The sequence below is a fragment of the Camelina sativa genome, chromosome 17 (assembly GCF_030686135.1).
Source record: "Camelina sativa cultivar CO46 ecotype springtype chromosome 17, ASM3068613v1".
Classification (NCBI taxonomy): domain Eukaryota; kingdom Viridiplantae; phylum Streptophyta; class Magnoliopsida; order Brassicales; family Brassicaceae; genus Camelina; species Camelina sativa.
In genome coordinates, this window is record NC_141896.1 from 14,073,244 (window position 1) to 14,087,181 (window position 13,938).

The following is a 13,938-nucleotide window of genomic DNA, read 5'->3' on the forward strand; positions in this document are numbered from 1 at the left end:
AGAACTATATCTTGCTAGGAGGTTCACGGCAAAACTTATATCCGGCCTAGTGTGGCTAGCCAAGAACATTAACGCTCCTATAGCACTGAGGTAAGGCACTTCAGGTCCGAGAACTTCTTCATCGACCTTCTTAGGAGCAAATGGATCTTTATTTACTTCTATGCTTCTCACAACCATGGGGCTAGTCAATGGGTGAGCTTGCTCCATATTAAACCTCTTTTCTGTATATGCCTTTTGATGCACAAGGATACCATTGTTTCTGTACTCAAGCTGCAATCCCAAACAGAATTTTGTCTTGCCTAGGTCTTTCATCTCAAATTCTTTCTTGAGATATTCTACAGTTTGGGCGATTTCCCCAGAGGTTCCAAAGATGTTCAAATCATCCACATAGACTGCTATTATCACAAATCCTTTGTTTGCAAACTTCTTAATAAATATACATGGACTGATGGGGTCATTCTTATAGCCTTTCTTTGCCAAAAATTCGCTAAGTCTATTATACCACATTCGACAACTCTGTTTCAGTCCATAAAGCGATTTGTTTAGCCTTATGCAGTACTGTTCTCGAGAACCACTCTTATCTTTGAGTTCTATTCCCTCTGGTAATCTCATATAGATTTCATTATCCAGTGGACCATATAAGTAAGCAGTTACAACATCCATTAACCGCAAATCCAGTTTTTCTCTTACAGCCAGACTAATTAGATATCTAAAAGTCGTTGCATCCATCACAGGGGAGTATGTCTCCTCATAATCTATTCCTGGTCTTTGAGAGAATCCTTGTGCTACAAGTCGTGCTTTGTATCTCACGATTTCATTCTTCTCATTTCTCTTTCTTACAAAGACCCACTTATGTCCAACTGGTTTAATTTCAGGTGTTATTGTGACAACCCGTCTCGCGGACCCCACTAGCCCACCGCTAGCTGCCCCAACGGACCGTCCGTGGACCCCACTAGCCCACCGCTAGCCGGCCCAACAGACCCCAAGCTGGCCCTGCAGGGCATCGATCCTAACCCCTCACCGGGCAAATGGAACTATTCATCCAAATCCACAGTAGCTGATTGGTGCGCTAGGCGTTCCTCGAACCCTGGTCCCCACCCTTTAACAACCTTCCCACAGGACAAGCTGTCACCAATTGATCTGCAGGCCATACGCATCAGGCCATCTAGTGAACACAAATATTCACCATCCCAACTATTAACGGGTCATGAGCCAGACATATCCCATCTCAAAACATTCGGTTGTGCCGTTTATGTACCGATTGCTCCACCACAGAGAACTAAGATGGGACCTCAGAGGAGGATGGGAATATATGTTGGATATGTGTCTCCCACCATCATAAAGTATCTCGAGCCACTCACAGGAGATTTATTTAAGGCCAGATACGCGGACTGTCAATTTATTGAGTCCGAATTCCCTGTATTGGGTGGTGAGACTAGCAAGCTGGTCAAGGAATTAACATGGAATCAAACATCCTTAAATTGGCAAGATCCTCGTTTTACTAACATTGGCATTTTTCATGGTGAGGTTTATAAAATATCTTTTATCTCTTAAAATAGTGTGGCTGGATCCACTGTCCACCACTAGTTCACTCATATCCTCAGCCATTTCTATATAAAACAACATTTGTGTTTTAACTCAATAAGGCAAATAATTTATAAAATAAATCCTTGAATTTAAACTAAATCAATTATCCAATACATAGAAATAAATCAAAGCATGAAACCATAGCTTTTAAACCAAAATAAAACCGAAAATCATTCATCCTCTTTAAGGAGATCGGAAGTCTCTAGGGAGTCATCATTCTCATGATCGAAGTCTCCTTCATCATCGAGATGCACCAAGTTAGCTTCTGGGTTTTTCTTCAAACTTTCTTGATATGCATCAATAAGATGTTTGGGAGTTCTGCAGTTTCTCATCCAGTGGTTTGACATACCACATCGGTGACAAACCGATTTTGCCTTAGCTTGTGGCTTGGAGATACCACGGCCTCTACCACCGCGTCCGCAGCTGGCTTGGCCTCCTCGACCACCACGTCCTCTGCCACCACGGCCACGGCCGTAGTGTCTCTCTCTGTGGATGTAGTTGGTCTCTTTGGGCTATTTAGGCTCCTTAGGCTCTGCAGAACTTTTCTTTCCCAAATCCACTTTGTGTGCTTCTGGTAATGGGGCTGTACCAGGAGGTCTCATGGCACTATTCATCAGCAACAATTCATTGTTCTGCTCAGCTAGCAGTAACACCTCATTTAGTGCCCCATACTCGGCATACTTTGTTTGCCGGTATTGTTGCTGAAGAACCATGTTGTTAGGACTAAAGGTAGACAAAGTCTTATCGATTAGCTCCTTTTCTGTTACCACAGTACCACACAACCTAAGGACTGAGACAATCCTAAAAAGCTCAGAATTATATTCGTCCAGGGTTTTGAAATCCTGGATTCTTAGGTGTTTCCAATCATACTCGGCCTTTGGAAGGAGCACCGTCTTTTGGTGCCTGTATCTGCATTTAAGCGTTGTCCAAAGGTCGAGAGGATCCTCAATGAATAGGTACTGGTTCTTGAGACTCTCAGCAATGTGGTGATGCATGTGCTGGATGCACTTATTCTTTTGCTTGTCCGAGGTCTTGTTACCCTCTTCGACACACTCGAACAAGTCTTTTGACTTCAAGTTGATCTTGGTGTTCATTGCCCATAGCAAGTAGTTGTCACCAGAAGCATTCAAGACTGGATAGTCTAAGCTCTTAAGGCTTGCCATCTGCATACAACTGAAATAGACATCCGAATATTAGCATGTGATATTTGAGATCGAACCATGCACTCAATCAATAGGACATACAATATTTGAGATCGAACCATGCCTTAGGCCATGCGATATTTAAGATCGAACCATGTCTTGCCATATTTGGTTTTTGGTTTAAATTCATGCATGCAACAAAAGCAAATAGTCTAAGCATGCAACAATTTTAGATAGGATTTCCTTTTTCTTAAGTTTCCTATTTAGTCTAGGATTTAATATCTTAATACTTTGGATAATTGCTAAATTAATTTAGGAACTTATCCTAATGTTTTAATTCCGAAAATATATGCTTTTAATCATTATGGAATTTTAACAAACTTTCTCTCTTGATCGGATTCAATCCTAGATCACAATACTAGTTCATGCAGCCGATTTTTCTAGCATTCTATACATGGTCCGATTGCAATTTATGATGCATGAAACAATCCAAGTTTAAATCTCCTAGAACAGCTAGATTAATATCTCTATGCTTCTAACAATTTGATTCTAGGTTCTTATGCAACAAAACAATTCAAGCAACATTAAACAATCAATCCGATTTTAAGCTTGACAAAGTTTGGTGCAATTATCAATCAATCTAACAATCCTAACAATCCGATTTTAAGTCTTAGGATTTAGGGAATTTAAAGTTTGTTAGATTGTATACTTGGATGTCTTAATGGTCCGATAGTTTTAAGGTTCAAATTCGGTCATAAGGTTTTGAGAAAGTTCGATATTGTTTACCTTAACACCAATAGGGTCTGACCGGATAGGATCTGGGAGCTAAAGACCTCAGATATATCACGAACCTTGAACCTCGAACAGCTTCCACGAACCACGAACTGCTTCCCGCGAACTCGAACTGCTTCCCGCGAACAACTCCTTGCGCACGAACTCACCCCCGAACCAAGTAACCACAAACCTCGATAGGGTTTTGAGAAGATCTCGATCACGAGCTAAGGATGCTCGTATATCAACAGAAAGAACTTCGAGATCAAGAGAGAATCTCGAAGGAGATGAAGAACAAGAAGCGGTTTAGGGTTTTAGGGAAGAAGAAGAAATCGGCGGCTGCCTTAGGGTTTAGGATTAGAGGCTATCGTGCTGATAACGTGTTATGAATATAGAGTTTAGGGATAAAGCTCTTGTGATTCTTATTGATTATTCCCAAGGTTACATGCATATATATAGTAGTGTACAAGTCTAGGCTTAAACCGACATAAGGAAGTAGTGGCCGAGTAAGGCTTCGGCTAATGGACCGAAGGTGTGCGGACTGAGTATAGCCAATGAACCGAGACTCCATGGATAATATACGGGCCGGTCTAGTGAGTCCACATAAATGTTTCACAACACATACCAAAAAAAATCCAAAAATGGAGCATACTTCTCATCATGGGCCTGTATTGGGTCTTTTACAAAATACCAATTATGTGCATTAAGTATACTGACATGAAGTGTCTGGAACATTACAGAAGAGAAGACCTTTGAAGTCTTAAAACCAAGCTTTTGTGTCGAACATTCTCAATTTCTCTATAAAAAATTCCAGTAAATACAAAAGGAAAACAAATAAAGCGCAAGAGTGTTCGAGAATCTGCAGCATTATTCAGTTCATAAGACGCATCTATATATTGACCACATACTTGCACCTTAACCCTCATAGAGAAGAGAACAAACATCAAGTAATAACCATTGTAACCACTCTCCATTTACCCCTTCTACAAGAAAAGCAAAACATGAAGCAAATCTATCTTCCTATGTTAGGTCTTTTCTTTTTAACTCTGTTCCTCGGAAAGATCAAAACAACTGAAGGGTCCTTGCCATCTGCATTCGACACTCCGGGAAGTCTACTAGCTGATCTCTGGCGAGATCGGTTTCCTGATCCTTTCAGAGTCTTGGAGCAAATCCCATTAGGTATTGAGAGGGATCAGAGCGTGGCTCTGTCTCCTGTACGAGTAGACTGGAAAGAAACACCAGAAGAGCATGTGATCAGGCTCGATGTACCAGGAATGAAGAAGGATGAGGTGAAGATAGAAGTGGAGGAGAATCGAGTTGTGCGAGTAAGCGGTGAGAGGAAAAGAGAGGAGGAGAAAGAAGGAGATCATTGGCATAGAGTTGAGAGGTCACATGGCAAGTTCTGGAGACAGTTTAGGATGCCTGATAATGTGGATTTGGACTCCGTCAAGGCCAAGCTTGATAACGGAGTACTCACCATTACCATCAACAAGCTTTCCCCAGACAAAGTCAAGGGTCCAAGGGTTGTTGACATTGCGTTCGAAGAGGATCAAACTGGCAAACTCAGTTCTGCTTAGTCACAAAAAGAACTCTGGTTGAATCCAGGATTGTGTTTGATGTCTGTAAAATCTGTGTAATCGAAAACGCTAATAAATTATATAAACACTTCTTTATCTTACACAAGAAAATGTTAGAAAGCGTAAAGATCATAACTAACGAGTACCGATGCATAGTATAAGAGATGATTGCCTGTCGCCATGTCTACTCTTCCATGGACCTGGAAAATCAAAAGAACACGCAAAATAGGGAGTTAACTAATACTTTCTAGCTGGAATCACAGATAAAAATCGCTTCATTACAACTAACAAGTGAGAGTGAAACTGAAAGACTTACTTTCTTAACAAGCAACATATTTTCTTCTGAGAATATCACCTAGAGTTCCTCTTCTTATACCACAGCATAGCACATATATCTAGTGAAAGAAATATTTTTTTGCAGGAAGGTTGGTTTTAGAAAGTAGAGTGCAGCTTTGTCAAGTCATATGGAGAATATAGGACCTTCCAAAAGTATCATAAAGAGATGAGGCTGTCAAGTATCATATATATCTCTATACTCTTTGGATGCGATTTGTCAAGAGAATAGAACTGATGGACCACTTCATCGATCTCAATCCAACTACAGCCTGGGGTTTTATAAGCATTTTGGTGCTTGATCCTCTTTCTAGCTTCGCGTGCCTCTTCCCATTTACCCATCTCTCCATATAAATTTGCCATCATAGCAATGTAACCTCCATTGTTAGGATTTAGAGCAACCAGATTTTTTAAAGCAACTTCAGCCAAATCCAAATGGCCATATTTCTTACAAGCATTGAGCAAAGATCCCCAAATAGCCTCATCTGCTTTCATCTTCATTGTGGAGATAGCTTCCAAAGCTTCTTCGAACTGACCAGCCCTGCCTAGAAGATCTATTAGGCAGCCATAGTGCTCAATCCTTGGCTCAATACCAAATCTTTTTGTCATGAGATCGAAATAAGCACGTCCTCTTGAAACCAAACCTCCATGGGTACATGCGTTGAGAAGACCGATAAAAGTAATGTGATCTGGTTTGATATGGTTACTGTTCAACTCTATCATTTCTTCAAACACTGCTATGGCTTCTTCGCCTCTACCATGGAGAGCAAAGCAATTGATCATAGAATTCCAAGCTGTTAAACTTTTCTTTGAGCTCATCTTAAAAACAGAGCTTGCTTCCTCCAAGTGACCACATTTTCCATACAAATCGACCAAAGAATTCGAAACAAATACATCAGAGGAAAGATCACGACGGTATGCGAAAGCATGAATCCCTCTAGCCAGCTGAAGCGTACCAGTTTGAGCACAAGCGGAGAGGACACAAACGAAAGTTACCTCATTAGGACGAATATGAGGCTCATTGATCATCCTTCTAAACAGAGAAATAGCTTCAACGAAAAGACCATTCTGAGTACAAGCAGCAAGAATAGCGTTCCAGGAAGGAACATCACGGTCAGGCATATCTTCAAAGAGAGCAACAGCATTGGAGATATCACCAGACCTAGCATACCCAGAAAGCATAGCAGTCCAGGAAACAACGTTTCGGTCAGACATTTCGTCGAACAGTTGTCTTGCAAGAGGAATGTGAGAAACAGAGGAAGCGTAGGAGTGAAGAAGAGCAGTTTGAACAACGACATAGAGATGAAACCCGGATTTAAACAAGTGGGTATGCACCAAAGGAGTTGAAAAAGCAGAGGAGAGATGTGGCGTAGACTTGAGAACAAGTGGGTAGATGAAGTGATTAGGACGAGGATAAGAACGAGTAACCATAAGACGAAAGAAGGAGAAAGCTGAGTAAGCATGAAGTGGGAGAGAAGAAGAGTAAGCAGTTAAAACGGCGGCGTAGAGATGCGTATTGGGGTAAGAGAAACGATCAAAGATAAAGCGAGCGTAAGAGAGGTTACAGAGACGAAGAGTACAAAAACGAAGAAGCTTAAAACAGAGGAAAGGTGAATCCTTTAGTCCCGAAACTATCAGAAAGTTCTGAACTTGCTTCAGATGATTCAAATGCGTCGACTTTGAGATCGCGGCGGAGACGAATTGATTCAGTAATTGCTCCGCCATATGTGACGACGACGGCGCGTGGAGGTAGGAAGAGAATTGTGTTACACGTGTCCCCATGTGCACGCACTTCCACCAAACGTGAAGAGAGAGAGAGAGAGAGAGATGAGAAGATAGATGTGTGTGCTTCGTCTTTTTTCTCTCCGAGTCTATCGTTTTCTCTTTCGTCTTCACTTTTCTCCGTTTTTATCGTCTCCTCCTTCCTTCCTTCCTTCTCCAAATTGATGGATTTAAGGTTTCCCCACTTCGATCTCTAATCTCTAACCTAACGCTTCTTCATTAAATTCTTCAGACAGATTACAATAACATATATATATATATATAAGACACACACACACACACACAAAAAAAAAACATCATTGAAGCTGATGCAGACAAGACATATCTCTTTGATTCCGATCTCGTGTCTGGGTTTTTGCGTTGCTGATTCTGTTTTGTCTGTTTGACACATACTTACATACATATATACATACACATCTCTGTTTTTTTGTTATCAAATCAATTCAAATGTCTGGAATTTGGAGATGGAGGAATCTAAAGTCTCTAGCTTTCCATGCTCGTTCTGTTTCACCTCTTCAAACGCGTCTTCATTCTCTTGAATTGGGATCATCATCGCCTCGTCGCCGTATTCAAGAACGATTCAAATCGGAACAAGGTGGCGGAGGAGATGATTTTCCGGTACCCGTGACACGACGGAAGTTGAGAGCAGAGCCGAATTGTCCACGTTGCTCAAAGCAAATGGATCTTCTCTTCTCCAACCGTCAGTTCCCTTCTTCTAATCTTCTTCAACGCCCTGATGAATCTGATTCCTCCTCCGGCGACGGCGACGGAGATAATAAAACCAGTTTCCAGTCTGTTAATTTCTGTCCGACTTGTAAAACTGCTTATGGATTCAACCCTCGTGGTGTCTCACCTCTTCAAGGTACCTTCATTGAGATCGGTCGTGTTCAATCACCAACTACGAACAATACTACTACTACTACTACTTCCAAATCCACTAGGAAACAACAGCCACATTCAAAGGATCCAAATCAAGGATTCAATTACAGAAACAAGCTTAGATCTTCATTTTGGGATACACTCAGATCTTACGGTGCTGAGCCACCTGAAGATTGGTCTCCTCCTCCTCCTCCTCCTCCTCCTCATCCTTTGAACGCTTCTCCTCCTCCTAACAACATTGCTCCACCCACTAACGGTGCCGTCAAAATGGATCCTTCTCCTTTACCCGATCCAGCTAATGACGTTAGTCGATGGGGTGGAGCTAGTTTAGGCAGAGACTTTCCTACTCCCAAGGAGATTTGTAAATGGCTTGACAAGTTCGTCATTGGCCAAAGCCGTGCCAAAAAGGTTCTTGTTTTTCACCAAAACATTGAATATACTGATCATGTTCTGCCATCAGTTTTGTTACTTAGCAGTACTTACGACATGGTGGTTTTGACTTTGATCGTAGGTGCTCTCTGTCGCTGTTTATAACCATTACAAGAGAATATATCATACCTCTATGAAGAAAGGGTTGGTTCTTTCTCATCCATTGTTGTTGATTCACCTGGCTTAGTTACATGATCGGACGAATTACACCGTTCAGTCTGTTATGGTTTATTGTGTGTATAAAGGGTTTGTGTTGGAAGCTGACATTGTGGACCTTGAATACTAGGTCAGCAGCACAACCAATTGATGATGACGATAATGTAGAATTAGATAAGAGCAATGTTCTCTTGATGGGGCCTACTGGCTCTGGTATGAACTTGCGTGTTTGTGATCATATTATATTCTTTACTTCTCATATGCAATCTCCCTGCTAGCTATGACATGATTGTTTATTTGATTCTTGAACAATAGGGAAGACATTACTTGCAAAGACTTTAGCTCGGCTTGTAAATGTTCCTTTTGTCATTGCTGATGCAACTACACTGACTCAGGTAACTTCTTGATTTTCAATACATACAATGATTTGGGCTGGTGATCTTTCAATGGCTTTTTTGGAATCTAAATTAAACGTATTAGCCTAATACTATTAGGTAATAGGTGTAGCTCTTGGAATCATGATTTCATATGTTGATCTTTGATCTAGCTGTTGTATGGTGTCTTTACAGGCTGGTTATGTTGGTGACGATGTTGAATCAATCCTTCATAAGCTATTAACGGTACCATTTCTTTTTAAGACGCGATTAATATTCCCAGAACACTTTTTTATCTTGTTGGTTTTAAAAGATTCTCTTATGCCTTGTAGGTCGCTGAGTTCAATGTCCAAGCAGCACAGCAAGGAATAGTCTACATTGATGAAGTTGATAAGATAACGAAGAAGGTCAGTATGAGTTACATGATTACTCCTAAACTCAATAAGAACAATATAATTAGGCTTTATGCTTACTGGATTCTTCCTTCTGCAGGCTGAGAGTTTAAACATTAGCCGGGATGTTTCTGGTGAAGGTGTCCAACAGGCACTTTTGAAATTACTAGAAGGCACTGTAAGTGTATTGCTTTCTTACACTTTTGATGCATCTGTTGGAATCATTCTTCATTAGACATGAGGCACTTGCATAGTGTGAGTTATAGTGAAGTCTCTATAATTGATCCTCATTAAAAGGTCTTCGCAATATACCACAGGAGAGACTGGAAAGTTATTAATAAGACATTTGATAAATGCCACTTTACATAAATTACTAATCCATTTACACATATGTGTTACTTCTGAGGCTCTTTCTCCAGAAGATAATTTTTCTGGAATCAATCTTTGCTTCTTTATTGATCATTGGATCTTCTTCTGTTCTTTTTTTCCAGATTGTAAATGTTCCAGGAAAGGGAGCAAGGAAGCATCCACGGGGTGACCATATACAGGTTTAGAACTAGTATTTTATCATTGACCTATAATCCTTGACGCATCTAAAGGTGTTGTAACTGATATTATCCCATTGATATTGCTGGATGTGCTATGATGTACAGATAGACACAAAAGATATTCTCTTTATCTGTGGAGGAGCATTTGTTGACCTTGAAAAGACCATTGTTGATAGGTAATTCATTATGCTTCCTTTTTGTAGAACATACATTAGCGGTTCTGTATTGACTTTGATCAGCATCTCAATTGTTATGCCAGACGACAAGACTCATCAATTGGTTTTGGAGCTCCTGTTCGTGCGAACATGGCTACCAGTAGAGTGACCAGTGGTGCAATAACGTCATCTTTGCTAGAATCGGTAATTACTAAAAAGATTTTCTTTCCCTATGTAAGGCACTTCTCATTCCTGGAAAAAGCTTTAGTTTTGGAATGCTGGCTGCATTTCAGGTTGAGAGTGCCGATCTGACAGCATATGGCCTTATACCGGAGTTTGTAGGACGCTTTCCCATATTAGTTAGTTTGTCAGCTCTAACAGAAGACCAGCTCATTCGGGTAAATTTCAAAATTTTCCATAGCTTATATGATTTGCTGCTCCACTACACCTTCTGAATAGCTAATATTTCCTTTGTTTTCCCCCTACAGGTGCTAGTAGAACCCAAAAATGCTCTTGGGAAACAGTACAAAAAACTATTTAGTATGAACAACGTACGTTCCCTGGAAATATACACTAACCAAGATTTGCATGCAAAAAGTATTTCAAGTTTAAGTTTAAACTTGACCTTGTTGTCCCTGACTGCATGATCTGGTTCAAAATTTTCAGGTAAAGCTGCATTTTACTGAGAAAGCGCTTGAGATAATTTCCAAGCAAGCGATGGTGAAGAATACAGGTGCGAGGGGACTAAGAGCCTTACTTGAAAGCATTCTTACTGAAGCCATGTTTGAGGTACTTCAGCTACCGCAAGTAGTGTTTAGCTCCAAAATGACTCTTGCCTTCACACTTGTTTTTTAATATTTTTTTCTCAGATTCCAGATGATAAAAAAGGAGATGAAAGAATCGACGCGGTTATTGTAGATGAGGAATTAACAGGCTCAGAAGTCTCTCGTGGTTGCACAGCAAAAGTACTTAAAGGAGACGGGGCTTTTGAGCGGTACCTCAGTGAGAACAAGTCGAAAGATGCTACAGAGGCAACGGTATGACTGTAAAATCATTTATTGTCTGCTCCTTGAGTCGATATAAATTCGTTACGTGGCAGTTGATGTCAGATATTTACTCTTCTGAATGTGTGTTGAATAAGCGCTAGTACTTATGTTTGTTACCAACACAAGTCGCATCTGTTTCTTTACTACACGTTACGTGTGTCTGCAATTGGCTATAATGACTACTCAGACCTGATGGGCGTAATTTGCAGGTTGACGAAGCGAGGGCAATGCGGTTGTAAAATATAATAAGAGAGAAGGGATTTAACATGCAGAGTTTCTTGATTATTTTGTAAAGAAGAGCATTCATAAAAGTGCAAGAGGATGTTTATCCGCTTTGTACAATAAAAAAAATTGGAAAAAGTTGAAATTGTTACATAGAAAGAAAAATAGGACCGTGTAAAACATATGTAATTCTTTTACTTCAAATAACAAAAGTGTTATTAGTTTTGTCAGTTCATGTTGTTTCTCTAAGTTTCTTCTGCAGATCACCAATCAAGAAAGGTTGTTATATCACTCTATGAACAAATCAGATTTGATTATTTTCCCTATAAAGTATCTACAACTTTGCTCTCCATCAGTTAGTTACTGCAGATAAACTTGAGCTTGTCATTCATTACAGATACAGCCACTTCCCCTTTCTCCGTGTTTCGATTAATAAGAAACACACAGCCTCAATCATCACTAATGGAAAATCTTGGCTTGCTTGATGAGCATAGCTGCACCTCATGCTGTTAAAGTAGTGTTAACACTATTCTTCTTCAGTATTCGTGACAAGCATATGTCTCCAGACTCAAAATCATTACCAAACTGAAAACAGAGCACTCTGTATCATCTATCTGCTAATCATACTAACGAATGTCGTCGTACTACTGTATGTTTTTATTAATTAGATATACCAAACTCCATGGAGGCAGCAAAGAGGAGACAATTAATGGGGTCAGCGTCTGAAAGGGGATCCTTCCGCAAATTGGTCTCAAGGAGACTCTATCCGCATTTGTGGCGGGTCGGGAAATCAAAGATAATTATTTTGCTGGCACCAAGAATTAATTCTTCCAGGCATTGATTAGCTGATGAAAAGACTCTCTCTCTTATACTCTGTATTAATTAAGCAAGGTAATGTGTAACAAAAGGCATGTCAAACCGTTAATGGAACCCCCCTCGTATGATGCAGTAAAACTCAGTTCTAAGCTTAAGAGGATTGGATTAATTCTGTGTGAACTTTGAGATTAGATTAATCGACTGATTAAAGAGCCCGTTTAAGGCTTTACATAGAAGAGTATTTTATACTATGTACATCGCAGCCACTAAACACAAAAGTGACTCGTTTAACTCCTGTTGAGACCATCTTGGACCCAATCGAGTCGGCCATATGCAAACTCCTCCAGATTCTTGGCGAACGTCAGATTTGGAATTTTGCATCTCTGATGTCAAGAAACTTGTCGATCCGTCAGCGTCAATTGGGACCCCAACAACTCAAGTACATGACCGTCCGGAGTGATTCCTCAGCTTGTTTCGAATTACTGACGGGAGTAACGGCGGCGGAAGCGGAGGAGGAGAATCTCGTGGTGTGAGAAATGGGTCTGACGTTGTTACGGAGATGATGATTCATAGAACGGAGAACGTAGTTCCACCGACAGACGCCTAATTGATCTTTTAATGCCTCAACGACTCCAATGCTCGCTGCCACCATCCATGTCTTGCTCGTAGCACTCATCTTCAGATTATTGCTTTGCTTTGTTTGATTTTTTTTTTTCTTTTAGATTTGATGTTTGTGAAGTATTTTTTGCCGATGAATTAGAATTGGAATCGACGGGGTTGTTTTATACTACTAATAGAACAGAAAAACAGACAAAACTGCCGCAAAGTCCAACTGAACAAAAGAGAAAAAACTAGATGCCTTGAGTTGCTGGTTTTGCTACATGTCGATGATTTTGAATGACCTTTCTGCCCTGCGTAGACTGTGCATTGCTCACGGGTTAGAGACAAATTAACGGAGGGGTAAAAGTGAACTTTTGCAGATCCAAGATATTACCACGGTTCTAGCAATCCGGCAACTGGTTTTGGAGACCACGATCGATGATGGTTCGCCCCCCCCCCCCCCCACCCACCTTACTCACCTTAAAGTGGTCTTCCCAATTTGGTCTCGTGTAGTCAGTTTTCATTTAAATGTTTGAACACTGTCTAATTATTTTAATGGTAGGAAAAAACAGATTGGATATCCATTTGTTTATTTTATTACTAATTATTTAAATCTTCTAAAATATCCTCCTTAATTAACACATTTTTCGTAATTGACATTTACCACTATTAATTTACCACTATTAATTGCCTAAATTCTTTAAGTTCGTACTAAAATTACTTTTTTTTTTCTTATATATTACTCATCTCAACTCTTATCCACTATTGTTCATTTTGATATTGAAATAAACATCCATTATTATAACACAACGAGAAAGATGTAAGAAGCTACAGTAATCCCTTAGCGATTTTCTTTTTCATATGCCACAAGAAAATGGATTGTAAAAGTTTGTGTTTATTTATAAATTATCTCTTTTTAATAAAATGGAAGCACACAATATAGTTTTTGTATACTTTTTATTTTTAATAAATGGTTACAAATATGTTATAGATAGGTTATAGATTAATTTATATATTAATATTAATGGTTACACCTAAATATTTAGGGATATTTCAAATTGATAATTGATACATTAATGATAACAAATAAAATCATGGATATTCTAAACTGTATTTTTAAAAGATTTTA

The 13,938-nt window shown here is 39.7% G+C and overlaps 3 protein-coding genes and 1 pseudogene across 6 annotated transcripts; 2 read left to right on the top strand and 2 right to left on the bottom strand.

Annotated features, from left to right (window-relative positions):
- Positions 1-4,272: 4,272 nt before the first annotated feature.
- On the bottom strand, positions 4,273-7,637 carry LOC104757696 (pentatricopeptide repeat-containing protein At1g33350). 2 transcript variants are annotated; one of them, XM_010480456.3, is made up of 3 exons: positions 5,394-7,637; positions 5,224-5,277; positions 4,273-5,129 (listed from the first exon to the last, which is right to left on the bottom strand). In XM_010480456.3, the coding sequence occupies exon 1, from the start codon at positions 7,190-7,192 to the stop codon at positions 5,570-5,572; it is 1,623 nt and encodes a 540-aa protein (XP_010478758.2). In that variant the 5' UTR covers positions 7,193-7,637; the 3' UTR covers positions 4,273-5,129; positions 5,224-5,277; positions 5,394-5,569. The 2 variants fall into 2 exon arrangements, with proteins under 2 accessions (XP_010478758.2, XP_087351836.1); XM_087495710.1 differs by having other exon boundaries at positions 5,218-5,277.
- LOC147923697 (22.0 kDa heat shock protein pseudogene) lies at positions 4,502-5,188 on the top strand (annotated as a pseudogene). Its single transcript, XR_015586987.1, has one exon. The product of XR_015586987.1 is annotated as a 22.0 kDa heat shock protein pseudogene (transcript).
- LOC147923698 (CLP protease regulatory subunit CLPX3, mitochondrial-like) lies at positions 6,842-11,623 on the top strand. Of its 2 annotated transcripts, XM_087495708.1 has the most exons (15): positions 6,842-8,479; positions 8,583-8,644; positions 8,787-8,869; positions 8,972-9,051; positions 9,226-9,276; positions 9,363-9,437; positions 9,523-9,600; positions 9,914-9,970; positions 10,076-10,146; positions 10,230-10,329; positions 10,419-10,523; positions 10,614-10,676; positions 10,792-10,914; positions 10,995-11,162; positions 11,381-11,623. In XM_087495708.1, the coding sequence occupies exons 1-15, from the start codon at positions 7,640-7,642 to the stop codon at positions 11,408-11,410; spliced, it is 1,986 nt and encodes a 661-aa protein (XP_087351834.1). In that variant the 5' UTR covers positions 6,842-7,639; the 3' UTR covers positions 11,411-11,623. The 2 variants fall into 2 exon arrangements, with proteins under 2 accessions (XP_087351834.1, XP_087351835.1); XM_087495709.1 differs by lacking the exon at positions 11,381-11,623 and having other exon boundaries at positions 7,627-8,479; positions 10,995-11,168.
- A 755-nt stretch (positions 11,624-12,378) lies between these two features.
- Positions 12,379-12,994, bottom strand: LOC147923699 (uncharacterized). The gene has a single exon (XM_087494275.1). It carries the CDS (start codon positions 12,883-12,885, stop codon positions 12,625-12,627), a length of 261 nt encoding a protein of 86 aa, XP_087350401.1. The 5' UTR covers positions 12,886-12,994; the 3' UTR covers positions 12,379-12,624.
- Positions 12,995-13,938: the final 944 nt, after the last annotated feature.

What these genes read in the sequence shown, in the direction of transcription:
- LOC104757696 (XM_010480456.3), bottom strand. Translation starts at nt 7,192, where the DNA reads ATGGGGACACGTGTAACACAATTCTCTTCCTACCTCCACGCGCCGTCG.
- LOC147923699 (XM_087494275.1), bottom strand. Translation starts at nt 12,885, where the DNA reads ATGAGTGCTACGAGCAAGACATGGATGGTGGCAGCGAGCATTGGAGTC.
- LOC147923698 (XM_087495708.1), top strand. Translation starts at nt 7,640, where the DNA reads ATGTCTGGAATTTGGAGATGGAGGAATCTAAAGTCTCTAGCTTTCCAT. An exon ending in TCCTTCATAAGCTATTAACG is followed by an intron (nt 9,277 to 9,362) that starts GTACCATTTCTT and finishes TATGCCTTGTAG; the next exon opens with GTCGCTGAGTTCAATGTCCA. An exon ending in CGTCATCTTTGCTAGAATCG is followed by an intron (nt 10,330 to 10,418) that starts GTAATTACTAAA and finishes GCTGCATTTCAG; the next exon opens with GTTGAGAGTGCCGATCTGAC.